We start from the raw sequence: 18,019 nt of genomic DNA on the forward strand, positions 1-18,019 counted from the left end.
AATTGTGTGACAAATTAGTTCCTCTTGGTCAGGATTAACTTGCATTTCCACTTCAGACACCAGAAACGCCAATCAGGTTTGCATGAAAAATGTTAACTTGCTATATTTATTAGGCCTCATTTTCTGTTGTGACATGACATATTAACCAAGAATTGACCAGTTTGTAGATTTATACGAATATATTCAAATAATAGTAATACATTCTATGCTTGCATTTTGTGCTAAGCAACATATTTTTTTCAGTATCTGTGACTTTGCCAATTCCAACTGATAATGCTCAACAAATTGTCAGTCAATAGTCCCATAAGGTCATAAGAGATAAGAGCAGAATTAAGTAATTTGGCCCATCAAGTCTGTTCAGCCATTTCATCATGGCTGATCCTTTTTCCCTCTCAACACCATTCTCCAGTCTTCTCCCCATAACCTTCCACACACTGACTAATTAAGAACCTGTTAAGCTCTGCCTTAAATTCCCTCAATGACCAGGCCTCCACATCTGCTGTGGCAATGAATTCCACAGATTCACCACCCTTTGGCTAAAGAAATTCCTCCTCATCTCTTTTATTCATCATCTCTTTTATCTACTGGATATCTCTTTATTCTGAGGATGTGCCCTCTGGTCCTAGTGTCTCTCATATAAGAAACAACTTATACCTGGCCCTTTCAATATTCGATTGGTTTTAATGAGATCCCCCTCATTCTTCTAAATTCCAGCAACTACAGGTCCAAGGCCATCAAAATACTCATCATATGATAACCTTTTAAATCCCTGAATTATTCTCGTGCCCTCCTTGGAACCCTCTCCAATGACCGTAAGTGTCCCAAAACTGCTCATGATACTCCAAGTGTGGTCTGACCAATGCCTTATAAAGTGTCAGTATCACATCCTTGCTTTTATATTCTAGTCCTCTCAAAATTAATGTAAGGCAAGTTTATTTGTGTAGAACTTTTCAATCAAAAGGCAGTTCAAAATGCTTTACATAGAACAAGATATAAAAATGAAACTATTAAGTTTCAGACAATATTAAAGAGAATAAAATCTCACAAAATAGATATGATAAATTGAAGTTACAGTGTAGGAGATTCTAATTAAAAGCTACAGTGTAAAGAAAAGCTTAAAAAAACTTTTCTTTTAAAAGAGCTTAAAGTTGGGACAGACTTTAGATCCTCTGAAAAGTTATTCCAGATATGTAGAGCATAGTAACTAAAAGCTGCTTCACCATGCTTTGTTTTGGCTCTGGAGCTGCCCCAGATAACCAGAGAGCTCGGGAAGGTCAATAATGCAGTAAGAGCTTGAAGGTGTATTTTGGCCCCAGACCATTCAGTGCTTTATAAACCAGCAGTAATATCGTAAAGTCAATACTCTGATGGACAGGAAGTCAGTGTAGCGATCTGAGAACTAGAGTATTATGTTCTGCTTTCTTGGTCTGAAAGAGGACTCTAGCATCAGTGTTCTAAATGAGCTGCAGCTGTCTGAGGGCTATTTTAGAGACCTGGGAAAATGCCGTTATAGTAGCCAACCAAAATAAAAATAAATGCATAGACAAGTTCTTTTAGATCTTGCTGAGACAAGGGCCCTTTAACTTGATGCACCATCAATAACTCTCTCTGAGACGTAAAGGCGAGATATCGGCTTTTATTGACTGGAAGAAGGAACAAGCAGTGGTTGACCACCATACTACATCCTGGAGACTGAGAGGCCGGGCTCAGGCCTCAATCACCTTTATACAGGGGTCTGTGGGAGGAGCCACAGGAGCAGTCATCAGGGGGCGTGTCCAGACAGGTATATGTAGTTCACCACATATTGAGAGCTCAGGATGCTCTCAATACAACCCCTATAGAATGTGATGAGGATGGGGGGGGGGATGGGAGTGCAGACTCCCTGCTTCCTCAACACTCTCTGCCCCTCCACCTATTTTTTGTATCATCCATAAAACTGGCCACAAAGCCATTAATTTTATCATCATCCTTGACATATAATGTAAAAATAAGTCGTCCCAACACTGACCCCTACTGAACACTAGTCACCTGCAGCCAACCAGAAAAGGCCCTCTTTGTTTCCACTCTTTGCTTCCTGTCAGTCAGCCAATCTTCTATCCATGCTAGTAGCTTTCCTATAATACCATGGGCTCTTGTTAAGCATGTGTGGCACCTTGTCAAAGGCCTTCTGAAGATCCACTAAAGTCAGGCTAACTGGCCTATAATTTTGTTTTTTCTGTTTTCCTTCATCAAATGATTCTGTTTACTATCAGAGAATATATACATTACACAATCTGAAATATTTGTCTTTGCAGAAACAGAAGATCCCCAACAAAATGAATTCAGAAAACCGTAGAACCCCCAAAGCCCCCTCTCCCCCTCCCCCGCCCAAGCAGCAGCAAGCATCGATGCATCAAGCTGCCCCCTTCCCTGTCAGTCTCCCCTTATGCTGTGAAAATGGGTGACATCTCTCTTTCCCTTGTTACTAAGAGAGAGTCTGTGGCATGTTGAACTGTCAGATGAACGATAGTTTTTGTTGACGGCAGATCATAGTCTCTGGGTGCTTTGTTGTTGATAGGTGCTGATGCTTTTTACTGAAATGGGTGGTGGGGGAGGAGGGAGAGGACAAGATTTATTCTCCCTTATAATAGCAATTACACTCACTTATATCCCCGGCATTCTTGAACTTCCAATATACTGCTAGTGTCCTTCAAAATGAAATTCAAGCCATTGCCATCATCCTTGCTAGTGTCCCCTTCCATTCAACTTTGCCCAGCTCCTCTCATGCCTCCAATTCACTTTACTCTACTGTAATACTGATATATCTGACTTTAGCTTCTCCCTCTCAAATTGCAACATGGTATATCATATTATGATCACTGTCTCCTTAGGGTTCCTTTACCTTAAGTTCCCTAATCAAATCTGGTTCATTACATAACACCCAGTCCAGAATTGCCTTTCCCTATTGGGCTCAACCACAAGCTGCTCTAAAAATCCATTTTGTAGGCATTCCACAAATTCTCTCTCTTGGGATCCAGCTCCAACCTAATTTTCCCAAACTACCTGCATATTGAAATCCTCCATGACTATCATAACATTGCCCTTTTGGCATGCATTACCTCTCTCCCATTACTGGCCACTGTTTGGGGGCCTTTATATTAAACTTCCATCAGGGGCTTTTTTCCCTTGCAGTTTCTAAACTCTACATCTTCTGATCCTATGTCATCTTTTTCTAAGGATTTGATTTCGCTTTTTACCAACAGAGCCACCCAACCCCCTCTGACTGTCCTTTTGATACAGAGTGTATCCTTGGCCAACTATGATCTTTCAGCCATGACTCAGTGATGCCCACAATGTCATACCTACCAATCTCTAATTGTGCTAAAAAATCATCTACCTTATTTCATATACTGTGTGTATTCAAATATAACACCTTTAGTCCTGTATTGGTCACCCTTTTTGATTTTGATTTTGTCCTCGTGTTGCATTGCAACTTATCCCACTGACTGTCTTTCCTGTCAGACTTGCTGCACACTGCTGCTGGTGTGAACTGTTCCATCCTTCACCGTATCACTCTGGCTCCAATTAGTTTATAACCTCCCCAACAGCTGGGTATTGATCCCCTCAGGTTCAGATGTAACCTATCTCTTTTGTAAAGGGCATACCTTCCCCAGAAGAGATACCAGTAATCCATTTATCTGGAACCCCACTCCCTGCACCAGTTCCTCAGCCATGCATTCATCTGCCAAATCATCTTATTCTTACCCTCACTGGCACGTAGTACAGGCGTACAATCCTGGAGGTGCTGTTTTTCAGCTTTCTACCTAACTCCCTAAATTCTCTCTTCAGGACATCTTCACTTTTACTACCTATGTCATTGGTGCCAATATGTACCAGGACCTCTGGCTGCTCACCCTCGCCCTGTAGAATGCCATGGACCCAATCCGAGACATCCGTGACCCTGGCACCTGGGAGGCAACCTACCATCTGGATATCAATTCCATAGAATCTGCTTTCTGCTCCTTTAACTATGGAATCCTCTATCTCTACTGCAGTCCTCTTCTTTTACCCCCCCCCCCCCCTTCCCCTCTAAGCCACAGAGCCAGACAGTGCCAGAAACCCAGTTGTTGTGGCTACCCTCTTGGTAGGTCGTTGTCCTCAACAGTATCCAAAGTGGTATACTTATTATTGCAGGGAATGGCCACAGGAGTACTCTGAACTGGTTGCCATTTCCTTTCCCTCCCTTGATAGTCACCCAGGTACCTGCCTCCTGCAGCTTAAGGGTGACTGTCTCCCTGTAGCTCCAATCTATCACCTCCTTAGTTTCCCATATGAGCCAAAGGTCATTGAGCTGTGGCTCCAGTTCCTTAACACATTCTCTGAGGAGCTGCAGCTCAGTGCACCTGGTCAGATACGGTTATCCAAGTGTCTGGAGGTCTCCCAGAATTCCCATATCTCACACAAAGAACACAACACAGTCCCTGGAGCCATTCTCACTGCACTAACTATGCATTAACTGATGAAGAACGAAGAAGAAAGTTAACTCGCTTAAGCATTTTGAGCCAAATCCTCCCCACTCTAACACTGGTCTATTCACACAATGACCACTCTGCTTTTTTTAAAAAAATTTCAAATAGGTTACAGAAGAAAAAAAATTATCAACCCTTCCCCCCTCCCCCTAACATATCCCTATAGAAAAAAAAGAGAAGAAAAAAGAAAGAAAGAAAAAAGAAAAAAAGAATGCCTGGATATTGGAAGATCTCCACATGCTCCATGGAGTTCATAATAGCTTTAATATGTATATTTATTTATTTCCCTAGATAACCAATAGTTTTATCTTCAGAGCACCAATATATTTAATCCTATCTTTTGTAAATAAGGGCGCCAAATTTTCAGAAATATTTCATATTTATCTCTTAAATTATAAGTAATTTTTTCAAGTGGAATGCAGCTAAAAATTTCATTCTTCCAACGATCTATAATTAAGTATGAATCCGATTTTCAAGTAACTGCAATAGCCTTTTTGGCTACTGCCAATGCAATTTTTATGAATTCTTTCTGATATTTATTCAATTTGGATTTCGATTTTATCCCTTCAATATCGCCTAGTAAAAATAATGTTGGATTATGTGGAAGTTGTATTCCAATAATTTGTTCCAGTAAAACTCTTAAATTTGTCCAGAAAGGTTGAATTTTAAAACAAGACCAAGTAGAGTGTAAAAAAGTACCAATTTCTTGATTACATCAAAAACATTGATCAGATAAATTTGAGTTTAATCTATTTATTTTTTGTGGTGTAATATATAATTGATGTAAAAAGTTATATTGTACTAATCTTAGTTGAACATTTATTGTATTTGTCATACTGTCAAGACATAATCTTGACCAACTTGTTTCATCAATTTTAATATTCAAATCAGTTTCCCATTTTTGTCTTGACTTATGAATTTCTTGTTTAATTACCTGTTTTTGAATCAAATTATACATACCAGAAATAATTTTTTAAAATTTTTCCTTTATGAATTAAAGTTTCTATTTCATTAGGTTTCGGCAATAACATTGTTTGACCCAGTTTATCTCTTAAATAAGCCCATAATTGGAAATAACAGAAAAGAGTGTCATTTGATATTTTATATTTATTCTTTAATTGGTCAAATGACATTAATATACCTCCTTCAGAACAGTCTCCTATATATGCAATCCCTTTGTGAAACCAATTATATAAAAGTTGATTATCCATTGTAAAAGGGATAAGTTTATTTTGAATTAAAGGTCTCTTTGCTAATAAAGATTTCTTTATCTCATCATCAACACTTATCTTATTCCATAAATCAAATCAAATGTTTTAGTATAGGAGATTCTTTCTTTTCCCGTTTCCATTTAGATTCCCATTTATATATAAAATCTTCTGGTATATTTTCTCCTATTTTGTCTAATTCTATTCTAATCCATGCCGGTTTATCTTCATCAAAAAAAGATGCAATAAATCTAAGTTGATTTGCTTTGTAATAATTCTTAAAATTTGGTAATTGTAACCCTCCTAGGTTAAATTTCCATGTCAATTTTTCCAAAGATATTCTTGACATCTTACCTTTCCAAAGGAATTTCCTCACACATTTATTTAACTCTTGAAAAAACTTCTGCAGTAATTGTATTGGTAGTGTTTGGAATAAATATTGTAATCTAAGGAATATATTCATTTTTACAGCATTGACTCTACCTATTAATGTTATTGGTAACATCATCCATTTATCAATATCCTCTTGAATTTTTTTCAATAATGGCAAATAATTTAGTTTATATAAATTCTTTATATCATTATCAACTGTTATACCTAAATACTTTATACCATTTATCGGCCATCTAAATTGAGTTATTAATCGACATTGACTATAATAAGGGATAGTCAATATATAGTAAGGGGTAGAATTTCACTTTTATCCCAATTTATTTTGTACCCTGATATTTTCCCATATTCTTCCAATCTAGAAGATAATTTACACAACGAATGCAGTGGGTTAGTTAGATAAATCAGAATATCATCAGCAAATAAGTTAATCTTGTATTCCTCTTGATTAACTCTGAAACCCATAATATCTGAGTCAGTTCTAATTAATTCAGCTAATGGTTCTATCACCAACACAAATAAAGCAGGTGATAATGGACAACCTTGTCTAGTTGACCTTGTTAACTGAAATGATGTTGAAATTTGGCCATTTGTCACCACTTTAGCTTTGGGGTTAGTTTTTAAGGTTTTAATCCATTTTATAAAAGATACTCCTAATCCATATTTTTCCAATACCTTAAATAAAAAATCCCATTCCAATCTATCAAATGCTTTTTCTGCATCCAAAGCAACTGCTACACTCATTTCTTCCCTCTTTTGTGCCAAATGAATTATGCTAAGTAACCAAGTTACATTATCTGCCGATTGTCTATTTTTAATAAATCCTGTTTGGTCCATGTGTATTAATTTTGGTAAGTATTTAGATAATCTATTAGATAAAATCTTTGCTATTATTTCATAGTCCGTGTTCAACAAAGAAATAGGTCTATATGATGTTGGCTTTAAAAGATCTCTGTCTTTTTTTGGCACTACTATTAAAATAGCTGTCGAAAAAGATTCTGGAAGTTTATGCGTTCTTTCCGCTTGGTGTATTAGCTCCATAAAAGGAAGGCTTAATAAATCTTTAAACTTTTTGTAAAATTCAGGAGGAAAACCATCTTCTCCTGGAGATTTATTACTCTGAAGTGAACCTAGAGCTTCTTCAACCTCTTTTAATGTAAAAGGCACATCTAATCCCTTCTGTTCTTCCGAATTCAATTTTGGGAGAGTGATTTGTGATAAAAAACCTTTCTATCTCAACAATGTCATTTTGTGATTCTGATTGATACAGTTCAGAATAAAAAAATTTAAAAAGTTTCATTGATTTCTAAAGGTTTATAAGTAATTTTATTTACACTTGTTCTAATTGCATTTGTCGTTTTGGAAGCCTGGTCTGTTTTTAACTGCCAAACAAGAATCTTGTGTGATCTTTCACCTAGTTCATAATATCTCTGTTTAGTTCTCATAATTGCTTTTTCTGTTCGGTATGTCTGAAGTGTATTATATTGTAGCTTATTAACACATTGTCTTTGTTTTTCTTCTGTCATATATCTTTGAGATTCTTTTTCTAATTTTGTAATCTCCTTTTCCAATTGATCTATTTCTACCATATATTCCTTCTTAATTTTAGAAGTATAACTTATTATCTGGCCTCTCAAATATGCCTTCATCGCTTCGCATAATATAAATTTATCATCAACTGAATGTGAGTTTGTATCTAAAAAAAAAACTGAATGTTTTTTCATGAAATCACAAAAATCTTGACGTTTTAATAATATTGAATTAAATCTCCATCTGTAAATCGATTCCTCCTTATCCATCATTATCATTGTCATTATCAAGGGGGAATGATCTGACAATATTCTTGCTTTATATTCCATCTTTTTCACTCTGTCTTGAATATTCGCTGATAGTAGGAAAAAATCTATCCTTGAATAAGTTTTATGTCTATTTGAATAAAATGAATAATCTCTTTCTCTTGGGTTAATTCTTCTCCATATATCAATCAAATTTAAATCTTTCATCAATGATGAAGTTAATTTTGCTACTTTTGGTTTTGTAACAACCTTTGTTGACCTATCTAAAACTGGGTCTAGACAAAGGATAAAGTCTCCACCTATTAATATTTTATTGTGTGCGTCAGCCAAATTCAAAAAAGCCTCTTGTATAAATTTTATGTCGTTTTCATTTGGTGCATAAATATTCATAAGAGGCCATAGTTCTGAAAAGATTTGACTATGTATAATTACATATCTTTCTGCAGAATCAATTAATACATTTTGTATTTTAATTGGTAAAGTTTTGTTAACCAAAATTGCAACTGCCCTCGCTTTTGAATTAAATGAAGCTGCAATAACATTTCCAACTCAATCTCTCTTTAATTTCTGATGTTCTATCTCTGTTAAATGTGTTTCTTGTATAAAAGCTATATCTATTTTCATTTTCTTAATGTATGTTAAAATTCTTTTTCTTTTCACCGGTCCATTAAGCCCATTAACATTGAAACTTTAAAAATTCAGTAAATTAGTCATTATTTTTAACGGGGTTACTCCAGTCTATAATAATACATAATATTTCAACTCTCATAGTACCCTGGGGAATTATTTTAAAATTCTCCATACTGTTATGTGTCTCCCCTCCGATCATCCAGGCAAAGAAAGAAAGATAAAAGAAAAATAGATTATAAAGAAAAAAAAACCAAAAAAAACCCCTGCTAATGTCGTGAATGAATAAAAAACACAACATTACCCCCCTCCATTGTGCGGGTCATGGCAAACGCCATGATTACACACGTGAATCCCGTAGCGATCGATCCGAAGTTCCCCCAGCTCCCCCGTAGCATGAAAAAAGTATATATAAGAGAAGAAAAAATAATATCACTACTCTCGATTAATATTTCTCAAATTTTTACCTTTCTCCCCCTGTATCATATAATTAAAAGTATATTTAAATATTTCTCTATCCTTAATGTCCATCAACTCACTTCACTGTCCCCGTCTTCATCTTTAATTTGTTTCACTTTTAAATCTTTACTGTGTCTAGCGAATATTTGGGAGTTCTTGTGCAAACTCCTCTGCATCCCGATGATCAGTAAAAAATCTTCTTTTTCCGTCATCCAAAAAAATTATCAGTGTTGCCGGGTGGCGCAATATAAATTTATAACCCTTTTCTCATAAAACATTTTTCGCTGGATTAAATTCCTTCTTTCTCTTCAAAAGGTCATAACATATCAGGATAGAAAAGAACTGCTTTCCCTTCTATCATCAATGGCTCATTTCTCTTTCTGGCACATTGGGCAGCCACCTTCAGGATCTTTTCTTTATCTTGATATCTTAAGCATTTTATCAAGATTGGTCGTGGGTTTTGATCAGATTGAGGTTTTGGTCTTAAGGCTCTGTGGACCCTTTCGATTTCAATCAACTGGGTTCCCTCTTCCATTTCCAAATTTTCCGGGATCCATTTTTGAAAATTTTTTATTGGATCCTCTCCCTCTATCCCTTCTTTAAGACCAACAATTTTAATATTTCGTCTACTAAAATTTTCAAGCACGTGTATTTTTTTCCAACAGTCATTTTCTTTCTGATGTCCAGGCAAGAATATTATCTTCCATTTTATTCACTCTTTCAATAGTGTCTCCCGTTATTTCTATCAGCTTTTTAACTTTCTTGTCCATTTTCTCCTGTTTTTTCACCATTTTATCAAACATAGTCTTCATATTTTTAATATCTTTTATTATTTTTAATGTTTTTAATTCTTTTAATTCATGCATTATTTGCGCCAAAGCTTCTCTTATGTCTCCAGAAGATCTTCCACCTCCAACCTCTTCCTGTTGTTCTTTTACCTCCTCATCTTCATCTGTATGTTCCAGAGGATCCGAATCCACCTCGGATTCATTTTCACTTCCACTTCCAATCGTAGCTGGGATTTGTAGTTCAAATTGCTCATGTTTGCGCATGCCCTTTCCTGCGTGCACGCACAGTTCCTGTTGTTCCTTCTTGGAGACTGTTGATGTTGCCGCCGATTTCTGTTCTGTATCGCCGGAGGTAAGATGTACTTGAGTCCGAGGCTTCTTCATGGTGGCCGGCTCAGCTTGCACTGTCTTCAAAGTAGTAGTTTTCTTCTGCATCTGTTTAGGAGGCATATCTAAGGAAAATCCTGAGTAGTTTTGACATAGTTTTTAGAAAATATTTACTAACTTTTCTTCACTTAAACATTAATTTATTAGTTTTTTTATGGGAGAGCTGGATTTCCACGTCTCGATCCTACGTCATCACGTGACATCCCCCATGACCGCTCTGCTTGTCCCTACCTTAATTTATTTGCCCATGCTAATGAATCGTGATCTGATTGTGCCGCTGGAAAAAGTTGGAAACCTGTGAACACTCCTTTTTGAATCACTCATCCCGATCTGTGTGGAGCCTCCTCTCTCAATTGAATTGGGTCACTTGAAATACACGTGACATAAAGAGACCTTTCTAGACAAAGGTGTTTTGCTGAGTGTTGATAAAAGATTGTGAATGAATATAGTCAGTGGGATTTAGAGTGGTTGTTGGAGGAAAGGCTATGTAGAGAAAACGGTTGTCGGAATAATAGCGTTGCAATAGTAGGTGATTTTAACTTCCCTGATATTGACTAGACCTGCTTTGGTATTAGATGAGGCAGGATTTGTCCAGTCAAGTTTTCTGAAGGGATTATAGAGATGGCCCTAATAGTGAATGAGCTACACGCAACAATTTAGGAAGTGAGGTTGATCAAGTGTTTGATGTGACTGTGGGAGAGTGCTTTGGAACTAATCCCCATATTCCAATAGTTTTAAGATGTCATATAGGAAGCTTGTAACCGGCCTTTGTGGAAGGAAAAAAATAAGGGTAGGCTAGTATCAATGGCATAAGATCTTAAAAACTGACGGAAGTTGGCTGTTTGCTTGTAAAGAAATATTGGACAGGTCCTGACCAGGTGTACCTTACTGTGTCATGGGAAGAAAGGTAGGAGGTTGCATGGGTCATGTAGAAATTTCTGTATCTTTGTTAGCCACAGGTGAGGTACCAGAAGGTCGGAGAATAACTAATGTGCCTTTATTCAAAAAGGGCAGCTGGGATAATTCTGTAAACTACAGGCCAGTTGAGCTTTGCTTCAGTGGTGGGAAAGTTGTTGGAAAGGATTCTAAGGGGCAGGATTTTCTTGCATTTGGAAATATGAGGACTGCTTAGGGATAATGAGCATGGTTTTGTGTGTGAGAACCTGTGTCTCTCAAATTTTATTGTTTTTTTTGTGAAAAAGCTGACCAAGAGCAGCTCAGTAGATATTGTTTGCATGGATTTTAGTAACACCTTTGACGAACTCCCATTTGGTAGACTCATCTAGAAAGTTGAACCCCTCGGATTCAGAGTAAGGTGGCGACTTAGATACATAAATTGGCTTGGTAGTAGGAAGTAGAGTGTGCTGTTTTTCCTATAATGGGCCTGTCACAAGAATGGTCATTTACTGTTTTAGCTGAGAATGTATGTGGCATGATTAGCACGTTTGCAGATGATGACAGAATTGTTGGCACAGTGGATGTGACGAAAGTTGTCTAAAGTTACAACAGAATATAGATCAATTGGGAAAGTTAGCAAGGAGATGGCCAGATGGAAGTTAATTTGGACAAGTGTTCAGTGGTGCATTTTGTGAAGTCAGACCAGGGCAGGACATGCACGGAAGATTTCAGTATACTGGGGTGTATTGTTAAACTGTGATTTTGTGATATAAGGGCATACAAGTATAAAGGTTACTTGATATCCGGAATGAGTTGCTGGGGAGGCAGTCCTCTAGTTTTAGACACCCCCAGAATGGGAAGTAGCCACGACTATCTACCCTCTCAATTTGTCTTGTTTTATTTAAGGAGAGTCTGGGCAATTGGTTGAATGAGCATGGCATAGAGGGATATGGAATTAATGCAGGCAAGTGGGATTACTGCAGAGGAGTATAATGATCTGCACCGATGTGGTGAGCTGAAGACCCCAACATTATGCTGTGACACTGTGAACTTGTCTGTCTCTAAACTTAGTACCACAGTCACTTGCATTGAATATAGAACAGGAATAGTCCTTTCAGCTCACAGCTTGTTACTTGATATATATTATTTTGTATATATCAAGACTATTTATTTGAAATTAAAATTTAGCTTACCTTCTGCTTTGGGATCTCACATAACAAGTTTCCCTTTTATAAGTATTTGTGTATGAAATTTTAAAATTACAATTGTAGTCTATTACATTAGTTTTCAAAAGCAGAAAGAAGTCCATGAATTGCTTCTAATTGTTGCAGTGTGTTCTGAGGGAATCGCAATCCTTTATACATCAACTTTTGCTGTATAAGAAGTCACCACATCCTCTACTCACAGCCTGATAAATACTAAAGAGACAATAATGATCATGCTTGAGAATCTTTTAAGATTTGAAGTAAAATTTTATTCAATAACATTGGCATCCCAGTTCATTCACCACTTCCCTCCCCCACCACAGTGAACCCTGAGCTCAGAATCTGAATCAGATTTGTATGTGATGTGAAATCTGTTGTCTTGCAGCAGCAGTACAGGCATACAGTTGCTAGAAATTACAGAATAAATGAATAGTGCCAAGAACAAAGGAATAATGAAGTGGTGTTCATGGACAGTTCAGAAATAGTGGAGGAGAAGCTGTTTCTAAGTAATTGAGCGTGCATCTTCAGATTCCTGTAACTGCTGTATGGTGGTAAGGAGAGTAAGAGACCCGGGTGACGATGGTCCTCCAAGGTGAGGAGGGTTGTGTCCATAATGAAGCTGACTGAGTCTATAGCCCTCTGCAGCCTCTTGCAATCTTGTTCATTGAAGGCACCGTACCAGAATGTGATGTGACCAGTCAGATTGCTCTCCACTGTACATCCATAGCTAAATATCCTTGCTGTGATTTCACACAGCCAGAAACTTTCCTCTGTTCAGCAGGCTACATCTGCTGAGAGTGTGGTGGGGGGGTTGCAAGAGGTGCAGCCCATGTGCTGCTGTATTGTTTCCAGCTCTCAGGAGCACAATGGGTGACCAACTCAATTTAATTATGGGCAATCATAAGGTCAACACAGCCACCTTTTTGAATCAAAACAAGATTTTATTTATATATATATATATATATACCTCAAAATGAACTTTCCTAGCTCCAACACCTGGCTGTTATCAATTGAAAAATACTGGAATTTATCTTTTTGTGGGTTAAGATTAAGTAGTAGCTCTATATTGTTGAGAGATCCAAATTAAGGTTGGCCTATAACTTAACTGTGAAATTGAAGAGAGAATTGATCTTTTGACAGTCCTTTTGCTTGCCCTCACTTTGAATGCCAGTTGTTTCTACTACAGAATCAAATAGATGATTTCTCAATATTCTATTAAGCACAAAGGCCTACAGAACTGAATGTCTACAACAGTGTTCAAACAGGCAACTTCATCCTGTTCATATTACTAAGATGCTAGTATTATACTGTCTGAATCTAGATCTAAAGATAAGGGATGTAGAATAATTTGCTTAATAAATTATACTTAAACTTATTTTATATAATTTAGTAAGTGCAAAGGGAAGTGAGGCCTCTAAGATAGAAGCCAATGAAAACCCCTATACAAACTCACACTTGAAGTTCACCCATCGTGGACAATGAATTTCATCCAGATCTTGTGTCCAAACCATTAAATATCGAATATTAATTGCCCAATAATAGAATCTAAAATTCAGCATTGCCAAACCGCCCTCCTTTTTTGATTTCTGTAAATATTTCTTACTTAATCTAGGAATTTTATTCTGCCATATATATGAAGAAATTTTGGAGTCAATAATATCAAAAAAGGATTTAGAAATGAAAATTGGTACCACCTGAAATTGATACAGAAGTTTAGGTAAAATAATCATCTTAATAGTATTAATTCTACCAATCAACAAATGGGGAACATTTAGTAAGCAGTTGTTTAACGTGATCAATTAAGGGTAAAAAGTTAACTTTAAATAGATCCTTATGCTTCTTAGTAATTTTAACACCCAAGTAAGTAATCAGTAACCAGTCTGAATGATGTTCTGTAATTTATCAGCTGGTTCAAAATGAACGAGAATGCTTTATTAGTATCATGCTTTATTAATGATTGAATTTCAGTATTTTCATTGCAGCTGTTCCACAACTTAAACACTAGGATCTTTTCCAGTTCATTAGTTGGAACATGCAGTTCCTTAAATGACATGCAAGTAATGAAGAACTCTCAAAAAGATTTAGAATTACCCAGATATATCTAATCTTTTTATTTTTTTACCTCTACAGGATGACTGTTTGGAAACTGCATTCAGTTGCTTCATTTCAGAGTTGTTCGTTGTAGGCTATGAATACAAACTTGACTGTCCTGAAATAGCCGCATTAGACATCATATTTAGAAACGCCGATGGATATAATAAACTTTCCGAGGTAAAGTCTTAATTCTTATTAGCTTTACAAAGTGTGAGGTGTTTTACAGATGTGGAGGAGAAGGAGAAAGGGAAGTTTGAACTTTGCCATTTATCTGCAGGATGGATCTTTCCCAGCTGCCAAAAATGGAAAATAATTCACTTTTCCCCTCGGCTGTCGCTGAAAACAAATAAAATTTGTCCCAACTATAAGAAGCTTCATTTTTTTCAAGTTTAATGAGCTGTCCAATTTCTTTTCCCATATGTGCCCAGAGTGATGTTGCCCCATAGTAATTAGTGAGGAAGAGAGGGGATTCTGTCTGTTGTCTGTGACAGAACTGCATACTGGCTTTTTAATTATCATTATCCTATGTGCTACAAATTGCAGAGAAGAAATGTGCCATTTTTTGAAAACAGTTTATATTCAAAGTGGGACCAGTCGCCGAGGCATGCTTGCACCAAATATCACTTCTAGTTTTGTTAAACTTGACAGCCGATCATTGGTCCCAAGAAGAATAAAAATGTCTCTTTTCCTCTATGATGATGTCCTGTGTGAAATCACGTGCTGAAAATCATAGCTGATTCCAGCTTACCAATAAATTAAATGATTCATATTTACTTCAATATCAGAAAAATGCATCCATCAAGGTCCGGCATGGGAGGTTCGTCAAGAAGGTTCAGCCGTTCGGTGTTCAGGATGAGGTAGTAAGCTAGATTAGACACTGGCCTCGTGGGAGAAGCTAGAGAGTTGTATTAGATGGTTGTCTCTCTGACTGTAGTCCTGTGACTAGTGGTGTGCTTCAGGGATCGGTGCTGTGTCCTTTGTTGTTTATCATCTTTATCGACGATCTGAATAATAATATAGTAAACTGAGATCAGCAAATTTGCAGATGATACCAAGCTTGGAGGCATTGTGAACAGCAAGGAAGGCCCTCAAAGCTTAAAGCAGGATCTAGACCAGCTGGAAAAATGGGTTGGAAAATGGCAGATGGAATTTAATGCAGACAAATGTGAGGTGTTGCACTTTGCGAGGACAAACCTGGGTAGGACTTGCACAGAGAGGTAGAGCACTGAAGAGAGCAGAAGACAGAGGGATTTCCTTTAAATTCCTTGAAAGTGGCATCACAGGTATTGACTACAGGTGTCGGGATATTTTGTTGAACTTGTATAAGACATTAACGAGGCCTAATTTGGAGTATTGTGTGCAGTTCTGATCACCTACCTACGGGAAAATTATCGATTAGATTGAAAGACAGTAGATAAAATTTACTAGGATGTTGCCAGGACTTGAGAACCTGAGTTGTAAGGAAAGGTTGAATAGGTTAGGACTTTGTTCCCTAGAGGGTAGGAGAATTAATGGAGACTTGATAGATTTGATGGATATTGATAAGGAAAATGTAAGCAGGCTTTTTCCACTGAGGTTGGGTAAAACAAGAATTAGAGGTAATGGGTTAAGAATGAATGGTGATTTAAGGAGAACGTGAGGGGGAACTTCACTAAGAGGGTGGTGAAGAATGTGGAACAAGTTGTCAGCAGAAGTGGTTCATTTTCAACATTTAAGAGAAATTTGGATAGGTACATGGATGGTAGGGGTACGGAGGGCTTATGGTCCGGGTGCAGGTCAATGGGACTAGGTAGATTAACAGTTCAGCATAGACTAGAAGGGCCAAAGGGCTTAATTCTGTGCTGTAATGTTCTGTGACCCCAAAATAGGGGATTGCTCAACAAGTGAGGCATGAGAAAATATGTTGTGTAAGGTGTATATCATCTGGACAGACAGTGGAGTTTCTGATGGGTTTTACCCTTAATATTTTAACTTTTTCTGGGTGGAGGGGGAGGGTTGCACAGATGCCCACAATACTCAGCACCACATATAAATTACTTGCCAAGGAATCTTTGACTAAATGGATAATGGCAAATAAGAAATCTGCTTCCTCATATTGAGTTATGAAGTTTATCTATGTGCAATGACTTCTTCCTAATTTCAGGTGCTTCTTAAATAATTAGCTTCCTTTGCTTTTGTGCAGTTAGGATGCAAGGGATGTAAGGGTGCTGAATATCTCAGAATGAGGTGCCTGAGCTTTCTTGATTTTCCAGAATTGCTAAAGGAGCTAGTGGATTCAGAATCACAAAGCTGCACAGATCTTTAGATGGGCACTTAAATAGGCAAGGCATGTGTATATATACACACACAGATCTAATACAGGCAAAAATGTTGTCATAGCTCTGGTGGGCTGAAGGCCTGTCTCTTTGCCGTCGGCTCTATAATGTTCATTGCCTGAGGTAATCTACAATTTTTTAATATGCAGGCAGGTATCTTGTGGTATAAACCATTTCAATTTTTTTTATCAATGTCTTGGACATATGGCCAAGTCATTAAAGTCAAATGGAATAGGAAAAAACACATGGGAATTGCATGGATATTAGGACGAGCTGAGCAATTATTCATGGGCAGTAGGATCTTACTAAAACTTTGTGGCAGTTAAGTTGCCAAGCACACAAAACAGGAACGTCATTTAGGGCCTTTGGTTTCTTGTACGATTCCCTGGCAAATTGTTGACAATTATAGAATGAAAGTTGTACAGTGCAGAAGTGCGGAAATGGGCTTCAGCCAACAAATCCAAGTCTACCATTTTGCTCGCCTGCACTAATCCTATTTTCATGCTTTGGGTGTGTCATCTTCTTTGCATTGTCTATACAAAGTAACTGCCTATCTAAATGTCTCTTAAACCTAGTGATTGAACTTCAGTCCCTCTGGCAGGCATACCCAGTTATCATCATTCTCTGTATTTTAGAACAAACCAGTTCCCTTCAACTCCATTTTTTTAAAACTTTTTCCTCTCGTTTTAAGCCCACTCATTAGGACTGTATCTCCTCTGCTTTTCCAATTTAAGTGCCTGCTTACATATCTGTAATACATGGTAATTTTATCTGATTCCACCACCTCCCCTGACAATGTGTTCCAGATAACAACTACTCATTGCTTAAAAAACAAAATTACTCTTCAGGTCCTCCTTTAAAATTCCTTCTGCTTACCTTAAACTCATGCCTTCTTTTGATGGGAAAATACTTTTTACTATCTCATTCCTTTATCAACTCACCAGTCAGTCTCGTTGCTCCAAGAAAGCAACCCCAGCACTGTCAAATCACTCTATAGGACTAAAATCATCTATTTCAAGCAATATCATAGTGAATTTCTCTCCGGTAAAAGCACATAGTGTCATAGGAAAGTACAGCACAGAAACAGGCCCTTGGCTCATCTAATCCATACTGAACCCTTTAATCGGTCTAGTCCCATCAACCTGCATCCAGACCATAGCCCTCCATGTACCATCCAAACTTCCTTAAATGTTGAAACCGAGCTTGCAACCACCAGTTTCACACTCTCATGACCCTCTGGTTGAAGAATTTTCCCCTCATGCTCCCCATAAACATTTCTCCTTTCACCTTTAACCCGCGGCCTCTAGTTGTAGTTCCATCCAACCTCAGTCAAAGTAACCTGCTT

At 37.3% G+C, this 18,019-nt stretch overlaps 1 protein-coding gene across 7 annotated transcripts in view; it reads left to right on the forward strand.

Moving 5' to 3' along the window:
* Window positions 1–18,019, forward strand: part of LOC140726410 (interleukin-15-like) — a 116,074-nt gene that overhangs the window by 82,873 nt on the left and 15,182 nt on the right. For all 7 annotated transcript variants that reach the window (XM_073042754.1, XM_073042753.1, XM_073042752.1 and 4 more), the window contains one exon: window positions 14,396–14,536. In XM_073042754.1, coding sequence (XP_072898855.1) covers window positions 14,396–14,536 — 141 coding nt within the window. The remainder of the gene's footprint in view (window positions 1–14,395; window positions 14,537–18,019) is intronic.

The sequence above is a fragment of the Hemitrygon akajei genome, chromosome 4, assembly GCF_048418815.1.
Source record: "Hemitrygon akajei chromosome 4, sHemAka1.3, whole genome shotgun sequence".
Taxonomy (NCBI): Eukaryota; Metazoa; Chordata; class Chondrichthyes; order Myliobatiformes; family Dasyatidae; genus Hemitrygon; species Hemitrygon akajei.